Raw genomic sequence first — 18006 nt, 5'->3', positions numbered from 1 at the left:
TAAAAATAAATTTATAATGAACACCCAAACTTAAACATAGCTGGTATGAGATTATTCATCTCAAAGTTTTGCTAAGTGATCGTGCCGAATCTCCAATCTCTGCTTTGCTAAAAATGGCACTAAGTTGAAGCTTTTCATCTTGCACTCATCAGAACTCTCATGCAGTAAAAACTTGGAAAAGGGACACCAACTTTTACAAAGAATATTACCATGTCTTACAAAGTAATCTGAGGTACTAAGCATTGTTCAGGGCCAGACATGGTGACCTTTTGTGAGTTTATAAGGCTACCTTGTTCAAATCAGCATTTGCTGTATATTATGCAAACTCATGAAAGGGCTTGTCAGAAGGCAAAGGTATTTCAAAGATTTGAACAGAAGGTGAAGCTAGCTATCTCCCACTGCTACTATGCAGTAAGAATGCAAGTGGTTCCTTCACTAAAGGAATGCTACTGTCAAGTCACACAGACATTTTGCCTACCATACAAATGAATAATGCATGAGTTTGAGTACTGGAGTAAAATCATATATCTAGATTGAGCATGAATGGCATATACAATCATCCCGTGCTTACAAACCTCAGAATACCAATTCCAATATTATACGTGAGTTCGCTATCGTTTGCTAAACAATTCTAACTGTGTTAAGAATTACTCCAGAAATCAATTTAAGATTATCAGCCAGGCTCGCATTCTGATGCATTCGTGCATATAAGAAGTTACATATGTTAACATATACAATCTGGTACATTTTAGACAAAATGCATTGGAACGTTGTACCTTTCTTAATTAGAAAAGTATCATGCGGAGGATATTGCCAGTTACCTCTGCATTTTTCATGGCAACACCACATCCATTCAGAATCTACGTACTTGGTCTGAATTTCTTTCACTGAGTTTGACAATTCATGATCTTGCTGCATCTCCATGCCAACCATCGTCCAAAAGTCAGCATCCTCTTATGCTGTATAAATTGGTGTTCCATTTTGAAGTTTCATCTCTTGAATTTCAAAACAAATAAGTGCAAGCCAAATAGCTTTGACATGGTCTCTCTTTATAGCAATGTTTAATTCCATTCTATGAAGCAACTATTTACATTAAAATTTTTTCGGTTTAGCATATTTGCCTGTAGGTCTGACACTGGTGTTAACTTCTGAACAAAGGTCCCAAAAGTGGAAGATCCATGTTTAGTCCACTATACCATCTTGTCCATTTTTAAAAAAGGCATACCAATTAAGCTTTTAAAAGGCTTGAGATACTTAAACAAAATGTACATTTAAACTGAATTTGTTATAATTAATTCCACTTCTGCAGGCAGCATTACTAATTAATCTAAATATGTTTCTTGTATATTCACGATGTTTCAATTCTAATATTTGCATACATGCAGAATCTCAGCTATCATCTTACAGAAGAAGCTGTGTGTATTCTGATAGTTGACAGGTCTTGCACTGCTTAAGTTGTGAAGCTATGGAGAATTGTAGCACTATTTCCATCCCATCTTGTTTTGCATTTCAGTTCTAAGAATGGTGTGTGAAAATTATTTTCTGGATATATATATTTCTTTGTCTCTTACAATATATCTTCTGAAATTTTTGCACAAAAGTGGATATAATATTTTGAAACAATCAAAGGAAAAGGAGTACTCCAATGGTAAGCCATAGAAACAACTATGTCTGATTATACAAGTCCTAATATCTCTTCTAACACTAGGTACCATTTGAAGGATGTGATTGTGGGAAAGATCTATTTCTTATTGGTTCGAATCAAGATCAAGCACATGGAGATTGACATCATAAAGAGGGAAACTACAGGAACTGGACCAAATGTGTTTCATGAAAACGACACAATAGCAAAGTATGAAATAATGGATGGAGCCCCAGTCAGAGGTTTGTCTCAAAGCTTTTAAGCATATTTGTACTTTCTCTAAAGAACAGAATTTGTCTTCCTGGACAATTCACTTTAGCAGTAGTATCTCTGTGCTTGAAAGAAGATTAGCTAATGTGTGGCAAGACAACTGAAATAACTCCATTCAAAATGTCAGATATTTTTCTTGTTACTTTTTTCCTCCTTTTTTAGCCTCTATTCTTAAGATTTCAGTCGTTTTTAACAACAAAGAACACCTGGGGGAAAATAATTCTAAAATAGACGTTTCTTTTTACAAATGTACCCAGCATTAATCAGCCACCTTAACGTTTGTACAGTAGCCCTGACCTGATCACCACCATCTTGTGAATGTAGCATTGCCATCATAAGTCAGGCCGATAGATATGGCTCAGTCAGTTAAAATTGCATTGTCATATGAGGTAAATGTCCTTTTAAAAATTCCAATATTAATAAATGCAGTAAATTATCTATGTAATATCTTCTTTATCTTCTCACTTTATAATGTACAATCGTGGTGGTTTGAATCATTACTAAAATTCTAGTGACTCTGATTCAATCACAAATTACTAATTGTATCAAACAGCAGGAACCATTGTATTGGCTTTCTTGTCAGTTCAACCAGTAACAGACACCAGTCATATCACATTGGATTAAAACCAGAAAACCTGCATTGCAACAGTATGATGACCAGGGCTAAAGTATCTCTTGCTAGTGTCTCCTACTTATTATATGGTAAAAAGAAATATTATAATTTTGATTAGTTCATTTGTACATTTTTTTGAATAAATCTTTGTTTTTATAGGTGAGTCCATTCCTATCAGGCTTTTTCTGGCTGGATATGAATTAACTCCAACAATGAGGGATATCAACAAAAAGTTCTCTGTACGATACTACCTCAATCTCGTTCTTATTGATGAGGAGGAAAGGAGATATTTCAAACAACAGGTGGGTACTAGTTAACTAGGCCATTGAGTAATGAATGTATGCTTTAACATGACCATCTTCTATTCACATACCTAATTTCTGTTGGCAGACATTACAGAATTAACTCGTGATTTGAGGCTGGTTTGCCACTTTCAAAGAAAAGGTTTTATATTCTCTGAAGAGTGGGCTTCCAGATGCAAAGAGGCTCCTTTATCTCCTCTGTTACAGTCACAACAGCATTTGTTAAAAATTATAACGTTTACAGAATTAGCCCAATGATAGTGTTTTATATCCTCTTGGGAATTGCTCATGATGGTTTTATTTGCACTTACTGTTTCTTCTACATGCTGAAGCTATTTGCAAGACAGGTGTAGTATTAAAAAAATCTTAATTTGCACATCTGTAAAATGTTGTTAGACTCATGCACTCAGCTTTTCAAACCTCTTTCCCCTTCCTCCAGAATCACCTGAAGTGTACTACACGTGTAAATCTACAATGTTTGTACCTCTAAATGGTTACAGCACTAACTTTGAATAACATCCATATTTCAGCTTCCTGTTGTTAAACTGCTTTTCAGTACAGAAATTTGTAGACCACTCTATAATGTAAGCGTGATGTTTGATATCGATTCAGGCAAAGCATGTTCTCTAATGTGGCTAAAGCTCTGCCAAAACAAAAATAATTTCATACCAAATTTATCACCTCTTCAATGATTTTATAAATCAACGGGTAATAAAAATTTTGAAAAAAAAGTCAATAATTAACCTGCTTTTGGAACTGCAAAATAACCTTTATCCAAATCAGTGTTTCAATGCAAAAATATCAAATCCTATATCAAATAGCTTAACGAAAAAAGGTCTAATCATAGTGAACTATCTTTAAAATTGGCCAAAATTACTTGTGTGGTTTAGAGAGCGATTGATGTTGCATTTGTCATACAATCACTGCTTGAAGTTGACTGTTTTGTAGCCCTGGGCTTCCAAGAGATACCACTTTAGGAATATTCATAGAGAGCAGAAGCACTGTGAAAATGTTTAACCAAGCTAAATTGTTCTAAAGCTCCAGGATCTGCTTGGCAGGTGTAGTTACTTTCATCTGGTGAATGCCCCTGACTTTGTGGTTTCTCTTGACAGCAAAACAATAGATATAGTCATCTTCTTATTTTTCTCTTAAAATTCAACTGGAAAAATGCTGAGCTCATTGGCATATTTATAAATATTGCTGTTAGACAGATTGTGTTGTGTTCAGAAATCAGATGGCAATCATTGCAAATTTATCAGCAAGTACTGTTTCTGTTTTGTTTGTAATCCATGGAAGATTCTGTTCTATTGCTAGCCTGTAGAACTTTTCATTGATTGTTTTGCACCATGTGCTTGCTTAGAATTTATCATACCCAACAATATTCCCTTCATTAGATAGCAAATTTTATACATCACCTTCACCAGGAACTTGTCATGCTAATTCCTGGAGCAGGCAAATTATGCCACACTTTCTGAGCAATAAAATAAGCTGGAGTGAGGGTGGTCACCCACACCTCTTCAACTGACATGCTTATCCATCTGCCTAATTTATCTACTTACCCTGTGTAAGATTATCTGCGTTAGGTTGTATTTTAATTTTTCTTAAGCTCAAATCAGTTTCCTCTGACAGAACTTGAATGTCTTTGAGTTCCAGTTTATCATATTTCCTTAAGAAGTTGATATCCAGGTTGCCTCCAGTGTTTGTTTCATCATTGTAAATGACTCTGTCATATGTTACTGCTATCACATCAGCACGAGCCTGTTTATCAATGTAATTATCCTAGGGACATCTTTCAAGAACCATGATGTATCCAAAACTGTATATTGGCGGCAAACAGACCACTGTTGTGATCTAGAATTGTGCAAAACATTTTGCAGTATAGATACCAAACAGAGGTATTCATTGAGAAACTGAGTGCTACAAGCTGGCTGTCTAAGCAACATGTGTTTCAGTACATTTGAGATGATTTCATTTCGGCAAGTTTAATTATGATGCTTTTGACGTTAAATGGAGTTTCTCCCAGATTTACGGGCATATTTTGAGAAAAACAGTGCTACATCGAGCCTCCTTAACACTAAAAACATTTAATATATGTAGTGTTTATGTCCCCCAACATCTAAAGTACTTTTCCTGAAAGCACAGCATTGTTTTAACATCATGAAATGTTGGTAACAGAAATCTATTTCTGTATCCAATATTACTATTTGTTTGTTTCACACATAGGAAATAACTTTGTGGCGAAAAGGAGATATTGTTCGAAAGAGTATGTCCCACCAGGCAGCCATTGCATCACAACGCTATGAAGGATCGACAAATACTGGAAACAAGCCTATGGTACAAAATCAGGATGCAGAGAACTAGCCGTTTTTTTTGTCAAAGTCTAGGCAGCTAGATTAATAACATAACCTACTTAAATCAATGGCAAAGAAATTAGTGTTTTTCAAGTTGACAAAATTTCCTTCAGATGACATCTTTGGGACGAGATGTGACTGAAATTTATAGGGCAGCCTTTGTGTTTTAGCATCACCTTAATCCAGATTTTCGTTCTACTTTTGAAACATGTTGAAGCATACAATATCATGCGAAACTTAGAGTCAACGAGTCTAGGTTCCATTATTATATTGTTATTCAAGCATGTGCAGTTTTTGTCCTATCGTGAAGAACCTCTGAATACAGTACTAGTTTTATCAGCTTAATGACCAGTTTTGTCTTATAAAAAAAATTAGCTATTTTCTTCAAAAGGTTTGAACATCAAGTTAATCCTATTTTGCCCCACATTGCACTGAACTATTCCACACTCCACATATCATACTAAGATTGTGCCCCACCTCCCCAACCTAATCCACACTAGAAGGTTATATTATAATTGTGCTTTTAAACTGAATTATCTGAATGTTTCCATTATTGATGCATGCAATTTTTTTGGGTGTTTCTAGTCACTTGTTCAAAATGTGTCTGTTCTCTAAACATTTTAAAGGTGGGGTATGATTTATATAAAAAAAATTATATCAATGGAATTTTTTTTCTAAACCTAAAAGAAGTTCATACAATAGAATTTTAGAATCTTACAGCACAGGAGGAGGACAGTTGGCCCATTGTGCCTATGATGGCTCTTAGAGCTATCCAATTATTCCCAATCCCCTTCTTTCCCTATTGCCTTGCTATTTTCTCCCATTCAAGTATTTATCAAAGTCCCTTTTGAAAGTTACTATTGAATCTTCTTTCAGTACCTTTTCAGGCAGATTGTAACAACACATCTCATGTATTGTGCTGAAAATAGTTTGAGTACTCGACCACTTATGTAGTGATTTTTTTTTTTCCCCCCAGTATAACCTGAAAAATGGTATTATGCATAAAATTTCAACTGTATAAAAATAGTTTGCGTAGAAAATTTCAATATGCACGTTTCCTCTGTAGAAATCACGATCAAATTTTAACATTCCATATTACCATCTTGTTCAAATGTGCCATTTTAATGCTGCAGATGTTTTACTCCAATCAGGACAGTTTATGGCAAGTTGTATATGTAATGTGTTTATCAAGATATAAATGTAGGATCTAGGAAGGCTCAAAGAATCATGCATTCCAAAATAAGAAGGTGTTTTCACTTAAAGTAACAACCATCTTACACTAAGGCAAGTGTTTTTTTTTGTGTTTGCAGTGAGCAACAGGCTTTGTTTTTAACCATGGTTTACTCAATGAACTGTAATAGATTAATATTCAACATCTTAAATTGCCCATAATTTCTTATCTTTCTGAATTCAATGTAATTTTTTTTAATCTCAGCTAAAATAGTTGTACATGGGAAAGATGGAAATTGTTTCCAACCACATCAAACAATCTAAAGTAGTGTTAACCTTGACTTTCTATCCTGCAAAATGATTTTGTTTTCTGGATATCCTGAAGTATTGCTATTTTATTTGAAGTTATACATTTAAAAGTGTGTATTTAAGTATCATTATCAACTGTTTTTAAAATCCTAGATGGTCGAGGTGTATGTAACCCTTCAGAGCATTTCTTAAAGGACAGATGATCTGAAACCATTACCCAAAATGGGCACTCTAGGAAAAATGATGCAGTATTAAAGATTGTTATGGGGTACTCACTCTCAAATCAAATTGAATATTTGATTTTATAAATAACATTCTCTGGTTTTGTTTGTAACTATATCTAGTTTGGTATGGAATGCTGTTCCATTCCGGTTTCCAATCTTTCCTTTAAGAAGGGTTCTTTGTCAAACTGAAAATTTATGGAAAATGAAACTGTGACCTAATAATCTATTTAAATGATAGGTACTACATTAATTCCAAATAGGCTTCCAAATGTAACAAGTGCTTCCTCCAGTCTCAGTACAAAATATAAACAGTAATCTGCTAGCTGCCAGATCAAGGCCTTAAGATCTTGTAAACAGATATAAAAGATCTGTTAGTTCTCAGCAATGTTGCTTAATAGACACTTGATCTTTGTTTACCATATCAACCCAGGAGAGGGAGGCAAGCAATGTGTTGTCCCTAAATTTTCAGAAAAAAAGATCTTCTTGGCAACTGAATCAAAGAAATTTAATGTGGAAAAAGGCCAGTTGGCAAGTGTGCAAAATGAAAGACTCAGTAGAATAGAACCTCCTGATTTCTAAATAGAGCCACTCTGGATAAATCAATAACCTGGTTTAGAATCATGGTTTTGAGGGGAAAAAAAGTCTACTGGCTAGGAATTTGGTATTTTTCAGGGTGAGCAGGGAGAATGGTATTTCAAAGATTTTTACATTTTTCTATTTACAGTAGTTTTAAACATCTTCCTTTGCCTTTCCAGCCAAAATCTCTCTCTCATTCAATGTCAGTCAGTCTAGGTCAATAGAAAACATGAGTTTGTCTTCAGACATTCTTGTTTGTAAAATGAACTAGAAACCAATGGAAATAATGTAATTTTAAATGGAAAAATTTTGAATGTGTCTCAGTAGCAAAATACCTGTTTAAAAAAAAAAGCATTGTTCAGTATTTTTCAAATTACATCTTCTGATGAAAAGAAAATTACTGTTTTGACTTCTAAATTGTAACAATAGCTAGCTAACCTGATGGACCTGCTGTATGTCAGCATTGACAGTGGAAAATTAGTTGACTTAATACTTCAGTATTGCAGACTAATAATTAATTTTGCAGGTTAATTGTACTTATAATTGTCACCCTACTTTTTGCATGAATAAGACCTGATGTTTCAATTTCAATTGACCACAATCCAATTTATTACAAACAGTATGAGTACTTGGATATAAATTCTTAAGTTACATTGGGAATTCTTGGCTGACATTTTTATTTTCTCATTTCTCATTACTGAATTTCTTTAAGGCAGGAAGTGTACAAATCTTTGGAAATATTTTTGTTTTTTTTCTCTGAACAAGTGAAAATATTTCTAGATTAACATTAACTTTTTCAATTTAATATATTGTCCCATTTCATAATGCTTATTAAAATTGTGATAATGAAGGTAGTGGTTACTGGTTAGTAATACGTTTGTTCAGGACTTTGAAGCTTGCAATAATCATCGGTTATTTGCATCAGTTTCATATAACCCATGAAGCCTTTTGCGCAGCACCCTATATTTTATTTGTCTGATCTAAGTAAAAAGGCAGGCATGGATCGCAGTGGGTGGGAGTATTTGAGATAGATATTACCATCAAAAACAGAAACTAAACTTTTGTTCAGACTTTCTTCATACACTTGGTGGAAATGGCTGGATAGCCACCATAGGGCCCTCCTTTACTATTCCTCCCTAGACCGCCTTTAATGGCATTTAACGTAAGGGAAAACTTAATTAGGGCAGGCAATGGCCTAACAATATTATCATGTTATAGACTATTAATCCAGAAACTTGGGTAATGTCCTGGGAGACCCGGGTTTGAATCTCACCACAGCAGATGGTGGAATTTAAATTCAATAAATATCTAGAATTAGGAATCTAATAATGACTATGAAACTACTGTCGATTGTCAGAAAAATCCATGTGGTCCACTAATGTCCTTCAGTAAAGGATATCTGCCATTCTTACCTGATCTGGTCTATGTGTGACTCCACAGCCACAGCAATGTGGTTGACTCTCAACTATCCTTGAAATGGCCTAGCAAGCCATTCAATCTCAAAAAAGGAATGAAACTGGATGGACCACCTGTCATCAGCGTAGACACTTACAAAGTTCTCCTCACTCACATCTGGGGTCTAATGCAATAATTGGGTGAGCTGTCTCACAGACTAGTCATGCAACAGCCTGATAGTTACAGTCATGGAATGTTCCAGGCACCACCACCACCACCCTTGTGTATGTCCTGTCCCATTGCCAAGACAGGCCCAGCAGAGAGGTTGGGGCACACTGGTGTACTGCCAGGAGAGCAGTAGCCTGCGAGTCTTCAACATTGCCTCTGGACAACATGAGATCTTGTAGCATCAAGTCATGCACATGCAAGGAAATCTCCTGCTGACTACCACGTATTGCCCTCCCTTGGCTGATGACTTTGCGCTCCTCTATGTTGAACAACTCGAGCGCAGAATGTAGTCTGAGTGGGAGATTTCAGTGTTCCCCACAAGAGTGGCTCGGCAGCAGCATTACTAATTAAGTTGGCCAGATCCTAAAGGACATACTGCTTGTCTGCGTCTGCAGCAGGTGTTGAGGGAACCAACAAGATGGAAAAACATACCTGACCTCGTCCTTACCAATCTGCCTGCTGCAGATGCATTTGTCCACAATAGTATTGGTAAGGGTAATCACCATACACTTCTTCACTTTGATACTGTCTTACATCATGTTGTGCAGCACCGTCGCTGTGCTAAATGGTACTGACTTCAAACTGATCTAGAAACTTAAGCCTGGGCATCCATGATGTGCTATCAGCCATCCGTAGAAGCAGAAATATATTCCTGTGCAAATCTGCAAACTCTCAGCCCTGCATTTTCCCCGCTTTATCATATCCATCAAGCCATGGGATCACCTCTGGTTCGATAGAGAATACAGTAGGGTACGGCAGAAGAAGTACCAGGCATACATACGAGACAAAAATGAGGTATCAATCTGCTGAAGGAACAAAACAGGACTACTTGTATACAAAACAACACAAGCAGCAAGTGATCCCATAATCAAAGAATCAGATGTACGCTCTGCAGTCCTGCCACACTCACTTGTGATTGGTGGTGGATCATAAAGCACCTCACTGGAAGAGGAGACTCCACAAACATCTCCATCCTTAATGACGGCAGATCCCAGCACACCAGTGCAAAAGGCTGAAACATTCACAACAATCCTCAGCCAAAGTGCCAAGTGGATGATCCAGCTCAACCCCTCCAGAGATCCTAAGTTCATAGATGCCAGTCTCCAAATGATTTAATGCACTCTACATTATATCAAGGAATGGTTGGAGGCATTGGCTACAGCAAAGGCAATGGGCCCTGAAAACATTCTGGCAAGAATACTGAAGACTGGAGCTCTAGAATTGACCGCACCCCTAGCCAAGCTGTTCCAATACTGCTCCAACACTGGCATCTGCCTGACAGTGTGGGAAATTGCCCATGTATGTCCTGTACCCAAAAAGCAGGACAAATCCAACCTGGCCATTGGATACCGTCAGTCTAACTCTTGATCATCAGTAAAATGATGGAAGGTGTCATCAACAGTGTCATCAACAGTGTCATCAAGCAGCACCTGCTCAGTGATGCCCAGTTTGGGTTCCCCCAGGGTCATCGGCACCGGACCTCATTACAGCCTTGGTTCAAACATGGACAAAAGAGTTGAATTCCAAAAGTGAGATGAGAGTGACAGCCATTGACATCAAGGCCACATTTGACTAAGTATGGCATCAAGAAGCCTTAGCAAAATTGAAGTCAGAATGAATTACGGAAAACTCTTCAATGCTGAGAGGCATACTTGGCATGTAGGAAGGATGGTTGAGGTTGTTGGAAGTCAGTCATCTCAGCTTCAGGACATCTCCGCAGGAGTTCCTTAGGGTAGTTTCCTAAGTTCAACCATCTTCAGCTGCATCACCTTCCCTCCAGCATTAAGTGTGGATGCTCGCTATTGATTGTGCAATGTTCAGACTATTTATGGTTCCTCTAGTACTGAAGCAGTCCATGTCCAAATGGAACAAGACCTGGATATTATCCAGGCTTGGACTGAAAAATGTCAAATAACATTTACGCTAAACAAATGCATGGCAATGACTATTTCCAGTAAGAGATAATCTAACCACTGCCCCTAGATGTTTAACGTCATTACTATTCCTGAATTCCTCACTGTCAATGTCCTGGGAGTTACCATTCATCAGAAAATTGAACGGATTCACCATTTAAATGCAGCAGCTACACGAGCAGGTCGGTGGCCCGGATACTGTCGCGTGTAACTTACCCAAAGCCTGTCCACCATCTGCAAGGCATAAGGGAGGTGAATGATGAAATACTCCCCACCTGCCTGGATTAGGGTAGTTCCAATAACAATTAAGAAGCTTGATACCATCCAGAACAAAGCAGCCTGATTTACTGACACCACATCCTCAAATACTGTCTTTCCACTGATGCACAGTAGCAGCAGTGTGCACCATCTACAAATGAATTACAAAAATTCACCAAAGATCTTTGAGCAGCACCTTCCAAACCCACAACCACTACCGTCTGGAAAGACAAGGTCAGCAGATACACGGGAATACCACCACCTTCAAGTTCCCCTTCAAGCCACTCACCATCCTGACCTAGAAATATATCACCATTCTTTCACTGTCACTGGGTCAGAATCTTCGAAGTCCCTCCCTAGTGGCATTGTGGAACCTTACAGCAGGCAGACTGCAGTGGTTCAAGAAGGCAGGTCACCACTATCTTCTCAAAAGCAACAAATCCTGGCCAAGCCAGCAACACCCACATCCCATGAGTGAATATTTAAAAAGAAACTTGGTTGCTAAGTGATTCCCTTACTACATTTGTGTTTGTTTTCATGTGTGCCATTTTTACCAGCAAAATATAGCCCAGGTTATAGAATAGAATAGAATTCCTACAGTGCAGAGAAAAGGCCATTCAGTCCATCAAGTTAGCACTAACCCTTCAAACAGTATGCCACCCAGACTCACCTCCACCCTCCCACCCCCATCCCTTTAGCCTGCATTTACCATGACTAATCCACCTAGCCTGCATATTCCTGGACACAACTAAGCAATTTAGCACAGCCAATCCAACTCATCTGCACATCTTTGGACTTTGGGAGGAAACCGGAGCACCCAGCAGATTCCCATGCAGATACAGGGAAAACATGCATACTCCACACAGTCACCCAAGTTTGGGATTGAACGCAGGTCCCTGACGTTGAGGGGCAGCAGTGCCAAGCACTGTACTGCTCATATGTTGCTACATTTTATTTTCTGTTGAGATGGGAACTGTTCTAGAGTTTGTGAGAGTCTGCAATTGAAGCAACCTCAGTGTAATCAGTCAATGTATTCTGCACCATTTTGCTTGTTTCTTTTGCTGCTATCATCTGCAGGCGTTGTTCTTGAGGAAGCCTTCATGCTTTGAAATTAACTTTTAAGAAGTACTTTTGGACATTAGGTCTATTGGAAAAGATAGCACTTGTTGAAGCAAATTATAAAATGCCTTGATAATCTTAGTGGTAGAGAATATCATTAATATTGTAATTTTTTCTGGATAGTTTTACGTGCAATTATCCAGGTTAGTGATGCCTTGTCTTAACTTCATTTATTATGATACTGCTATCTTAGCTTTGTGGTTTACAAAAATTTTTAAGAGGGAGGAGAAAGGCAGAATGTATTGTGAATTTAAGTAGAATTTTTTTATTATGACAAACAGTATATAAGTAGTAATGTGGAAAACAATTGTATTTTGTACCCCCAAAACAGAACAGAAAATAAGTTTAGATGGTTGTGGTTAAGACACTGATCAAGCACATTCAAGTTAGTTGCATTCTACAGTTTCACAATTAAATAATCAACCAGGAGCTCTGGCATTGCACTGTATTCAATCAGTCATGTGACCAGGTTGATATTCAAACTCATCCATTTTTAGTTTGACATTTTGCAGCAGAAACTGTTATCAGCGATCTCCTTAATCCTCGACTAGAGAAGACTCACCAAAGCCTTTGAGACGTTCTGTCCTGATTGACACTAGAAAACAAAACAGATCTCGAGGGTGAAAAAATTAATCATGTGATAGCTTAGCTTTTTATAGTAATTGGTTACTGTAAAAGAATTTTGTGTACATCTTTGTGAAACTGCCATCATTGAAAGCATATATGCCTGCTTGTGTCAGTAGCTAGTTTAAGTAGTTTCTTCAAATTAAGTTTGTACATGTCTATAAATACTAGATTGTTTTGAAAGGGCACAAAAGGCTATATAGTTAATTGTTTTAGAACATTCCTTTTAATATTGTACATGCACAATTCGTTTTATTTGAAAATCTATCATTAAAAAATACCTTGACTAGTTCACAAGAATGAAACCTCAGTGTGCGAAAGAAACCAGATTTGTACATTTTCTTCCTATGACGATATACTGGATTTTACAAAATACAGTTGTCAAATGTAAATGTTGTTCTGCCTTTATTCTGTTATTGTTGCCTTCTACAGTGGTGTGGTAAAGTAACAGTAAAATTCATCCCTGATTGGCCTCAGAGGTACAGTGTGCCACTGGGCCATATGGCTTACTTTTTTAAACACAATGTCAGGATCTGAAAAGCCTTATGCCACTTTGCAATAAAATAGTGAAAATCAGGTATTTTCTTTTCAGTACATCTATTGATGGGGGCACCAAACAGAAGTCAAACACTTCCTCAGACAGGAATAGAGTGTAAGCATATTGCTAATTTGCACCATCTAGTGTTTGGGTTTCATACCTGCTAATTAGCTGGGGATATTTGGTGCAGGGAGATCCACTGAGTTGATAAATAGATCAGTGCCACTTACATCTTGAAATCATTAAATTTCTTAAAAACTTTTTGAATCAGATATTCATTAACTGACAAGTTACTATGAAATACAGAAAATTAACTATCATTATATTTTGATTTTATATTACAATTACCACCTTAAGCAACATGAATTTGGTACTGCACTCAGTGAATTGAGTTAATACTTAAATCATGGAGAATGTTACTAAGAACTTGGGCTAACTTCTCATTTGGTGTGAAAATTATTGGATGTTAAACAAATGCTTATTGTAAATTAAGTTATTAATTATGCAGTCCTCACCAAAGGGTCACAATGTTAAAAGTACCAAAATACCAAGTCACCTGAAATAACTCCACCGAGGCCGGTATCCTGTCACTAAGTCATCATTTATTTACACATGGAGAGTCCTTAACACTGATCCAGCTTGCTGAGCCAGCTGTCAGAGTGAACAGGATGTCTGGCACTCCTGGCTGATGGAGAAGAACAGGTTTCCCTGATGGGACCAGATTAACATCCCCAATCAGGGAACTCATTCTGTGATGTCCATTTGGCTGACCTCATTACAATCACTACATTCCTGCCCCTCTGAGTCCAAGGACATAGGCTGGGTTTTTTTTTGTAGTTTCTCCTGGGGCATTTTAGCACTGGGTCGGGTTCCTCCAACTGTGCCACTGATACGGGTAGCGTGTAATGCACAGTAGCTCACCTGTTGCGCTCGGAGTGTCTCGGAAGAAATTTATTCTTCAGGCAGGTGGCAGCGGCAGAGGCAGCAACATCTGCCGTGCCCATTTCAGATTCTGAGCTATCTTCAATGTTTGATGGAGTGGGGAGAACCCACAGGCTCCAGATAGTTGAAAAGGCTGTCAAGGGGCCAGGTACGTTTTGCTCCCGCACTGTTTGCGAGTTTGCAGCTTTCATGTGGTCCACATGCTTGTTCAGGATGGTCGCACCTCCACCAAACTTCATCCCCTGAGGTAAACTGTCTCTCTCGCTTAGCATTCCTGATGCCATTTCACCCTCTTCCCCTCCCCCCACTACTACAAGTCTAGGAAGATCAGATTTACCCTGGTGCACAGTCTTCTCTTCATTAGCAACTCTGCTGGAGCTATCCCTATAGTTGCATGAGGGGTGATCTTGAAATCAAATTTCTTCAAGCTGCTTTCAAAGTTTGACTGCTTTTTCTGAAACACCATTGGAAGAAGAATGGTTTGGAGCTGTCCTTATATATCGAATGCCATTTGACTTTATGAAATACTGAAATTCCCTGCTGGTAAACAATGGCCCATTATCTGTGACCAACACTTCCAGGAGTCCATGTTTTGCAAAAAAATGTGCACAGTTTTTCAACCATCATCATTCCTGTGTTTGATGAATGGTCTATATGCACATCCAACCACTATGGGCATTCACAATGAGTAAAAAGCCCATCAAAGCACCTGCATAGTTGACATGCAACCAACTCCAGGGTTTACCCGGCCATTCCCACAAATGTGGGGAAGCTACTAGTGGTATTTTTTGTCCTTCTTGACACTCTGGGCATTGCCCCACCAACACGGTTATGTCTGCATCCAATCCTGGCCACCAGACGTAACTTCTCACCAACATCTTCATTTTGGAAACCTCTGGGTGACTCTGGCGGAGTTCAGCCAATATCTAGCAATGACCTTTGCTTAGGACAATCACTCTTGCTCCCCAGAATAATAATGTGGAGGTGCCAGTGTTGGACTGGGGTGGATAAGGTCAGAAATCACACATCACCAGGTTATAGTCCAACAGGTTTATTCGAAAACACAAGCTTTTGGAGCCTCACTCCTCCTTTAGGTGTTAGTAAGAGAGGTAGTATCAGACACAGAATTTATAAGTAAAAGATCATACAGAATAGAACGGACTACTGTAAGGAAGTGTACCAACAGCTGAACAACCTGGAACACTACCGACAACTACCTGCCAATCTGATTAAAGAACACGCTCATCAACTGAACAGACTGGTCAAGACTTTGGATCCCTACCCAGTCCCTGTGCACACTCATCCCACATACATCCCACATAGAAAACTTCTACTGCCTTCCAAAGATACACAACCAACACACCTGGACGTCCCATTGTATCAGGCAATGGGACCCTGTATGAGAACCTCTCTGGCTATGTCAAGAGCATCTTGAAACCCATTGTCCAGGGAACCCCCAGCTTCTGTCGCAATACTACAGATTTCTTACAGAAACTCAGTACCCACAGACTAGTTGAACCAGGAACATTCCTCGTCACAAAGGACGTTTTGGCACACTACACCAGCATCTCCCACAACAACGGCATCACTACAACAGCCTCAGTACTCAATACCAACAACTGCCAATTTCCAGACGCCATCCTACATTCATTCACTTCACGCTCAACCACAACATCTTCACCTTTGACAAACAGTTCTTCACCTAGACACACGGAACAGCCATGGGACCAGGTTTGCTCCCCAATATGCCAACATTTTCATGCACACATTCAAACAAGACTTATTTGCTGCACAGAATCTCCAACCAATGCTACACACCAGATACATTGACATTTTCCTCCTTTGGACTCATGGCAAGGAATCACAAACAACTACATTGCGATATCAACAAGTTTCATCCCACCATCAGACTTACCATGGACTACTCTTTAGAATCAATCTCATTCTTGGACATGTGCATCTCTATCAGGGACAGACACCTCAATCCTATGGATAACCTCACGATGCTGCACTTCTGTAGCTTCCACCTTAAAAATATTAAAACAGCCATCCCCTACAAACAAGCCTAATGCATACACAGGGTCTGTTCGGATGAGGAGGAATGAGACAGATACCTGAAGGTGTTGAAGGACACCCTCACAGGAACAAGTTACGATGCTCAACTTATCGATTGCCAGTTCCAACGTGCCACAGCAAAAACCATAATGACCTCCTTACAAGACTGACACGGGATATTTCCGATAGGGTACCCTTCATCATCCAATACATCCTGGGAGCGGAGAAACTACGTCACGTTCTTTGCAGCCTTCAAAACATTATCGATGACGATGAACACCTCGCCAAGATCTTCCCCACACCTCCACTTCTCACCGCCAAACCTTAAACAAACTATTATTCACAGCAAACTACCCAGCCTTCAGGACAACATCGACCACAACACTATATAACCCTGTCATGGCAACCTCTGCAAGACAGACAAGATCTTTGACATGGACACTACCATCACACGTGGAAACACCACCCACCACATGCACAGCAGATACTCATGTGACTCAGCCAATGTTGTCTATCTCATATGCTGCAGGCAACGATGCCCCGAGGCATGGTTTTTTGGCAAGACCATGCAGACGCTACAACTGATGAATGGACACCACACAACAATCGCCAGACAATTCCCGGGGGAGATCGCTTCAGAGGTCAAGGAGATTTGGCCTCGGATTTTCGGGGTCGCCGAGCAGAGGCTGATAGCCAAGTTCGGTACTCATGAGGGCAGCCTCGTCCAGGATCTTGGGTTCATGTCGCACTACTGGTGACCCCACCACACTGTACACTCTCACACACTCGCACACGGATCCTCTCTCGTACACACACAGTCTCCCGAGCATACGCACTCATACTCTCTCCCTCACACGTGCTCGCTCATACTCTGTTCGTCCCTTGCACGCTCTCTCCCTCACGCGCGCTCTGTCTCCCTGTCCCTGTATTTATCCCCACCCCATCTCCCCCCGCCACCCACAGACATGCACTCACTCACTCTCCTCTCTCTCTCCACATCACATACACACACAGTCTCGCGCACATGCACACACATGTGAATCTTTGGGGTGAACTTGTATTTAGCATTACATTCTATTTTGTTCAAAAAGCACCCAATTTACAGATAGTCAGTCAATGTGGCATTTTATAAATTCCTTTTTCAGAAATAAAACCAGTCGGACTCCAAGCCAAAATACAAACAGATTCTAAACAAGGCCTCATACCTAACATACATTGTCCGACCTAAAATGTCACCTCTTCTTTACACTGATAAAACCTTTCATTCCCTCAGGACAGTGACTTGTAAGGAATTTGAGGATTTACATATACATATTAATCAGTTAAAACCTTCTAACTGATTGAAGATTTACCAGCATCTCACGTTTGTTCAATATATCCTGACCAGTGGTGTGACCTTATAAATTCTGTGATAACACAGTGTGGAGCTGGGGGAACACAGCAGGCCAGGCAGCATCAGAGGAGCAGGAAAGCTGAC

The 18006-nt window shown here is 39.1% G+C and overlaps 2 protein-coding genes across 15 annotated transcripts in view; one reads left to right on the top strand and one right to left on the bottom strand.

Moving 5' to 3' along the window:
- Positions 1-13386, top strand: part of LOC109914449 (vacuolar protein sorting-associated protein 26B-like) — a 40216-nt gene extending 26830 nt beyond the window's left edge. For both annotated transcript variants that reach the window (XM_048615557.1, XM_048615556.1), the window contains 3 exons: positions 1709-1884; positions 2685-2827; positions 5051-13386. In XM_048615557.1, the coding sequence (XP_048471514.1) occupies positions 1709-1884; positions 2685-2827; positions 5051-5188 (457 nt within the window). In that variant the 3' untranslated portion in view covers positions 5189-13386. The remainder of the gene's footprint in view (positions 1-1708; positions 1885-2684; positions 2828-5050) is intronic.
- thyn1 (thymocyte nuclear protein 1) overlaps positions 12316-18006 on the bottom strand; it is a 27179-nt gene continuing 21488 nt past the window's right edge. For all 13 annotated transcript variants that reach the window (XM_048615562.1, XM_048615561.1, XM_048615563.1 and 10 more), the window contains one exon: positions 12316-12965. In XM_048615562.1, coding sequence (XP_048471519.1) covers positions 12907-12965 — 59 coding nt within the window. In that variant the 3' untranslated portion in view covers positions 12316-12906. The remainder of the gene's footprint in view (positions 12966-18006) is intronic.

Source organism: Rhincodon typus, chromosome 32 (assembly GCF_021869965.1).
Source record: "Rhincodon typus isolate 14 chromosome 32, sRhiTyp1.1, whole genome shotgun sequence".
Lineage (NCBI taxonomy): Eukaryota > Metazoa > Chordata > Chondrichthyes > Orectolobiformes > Rhincodontidae > Rhincodon > Rhincodon typus.
This window is presented reverse-complemented; position numbering and strand designations above follow the sequence as displayed.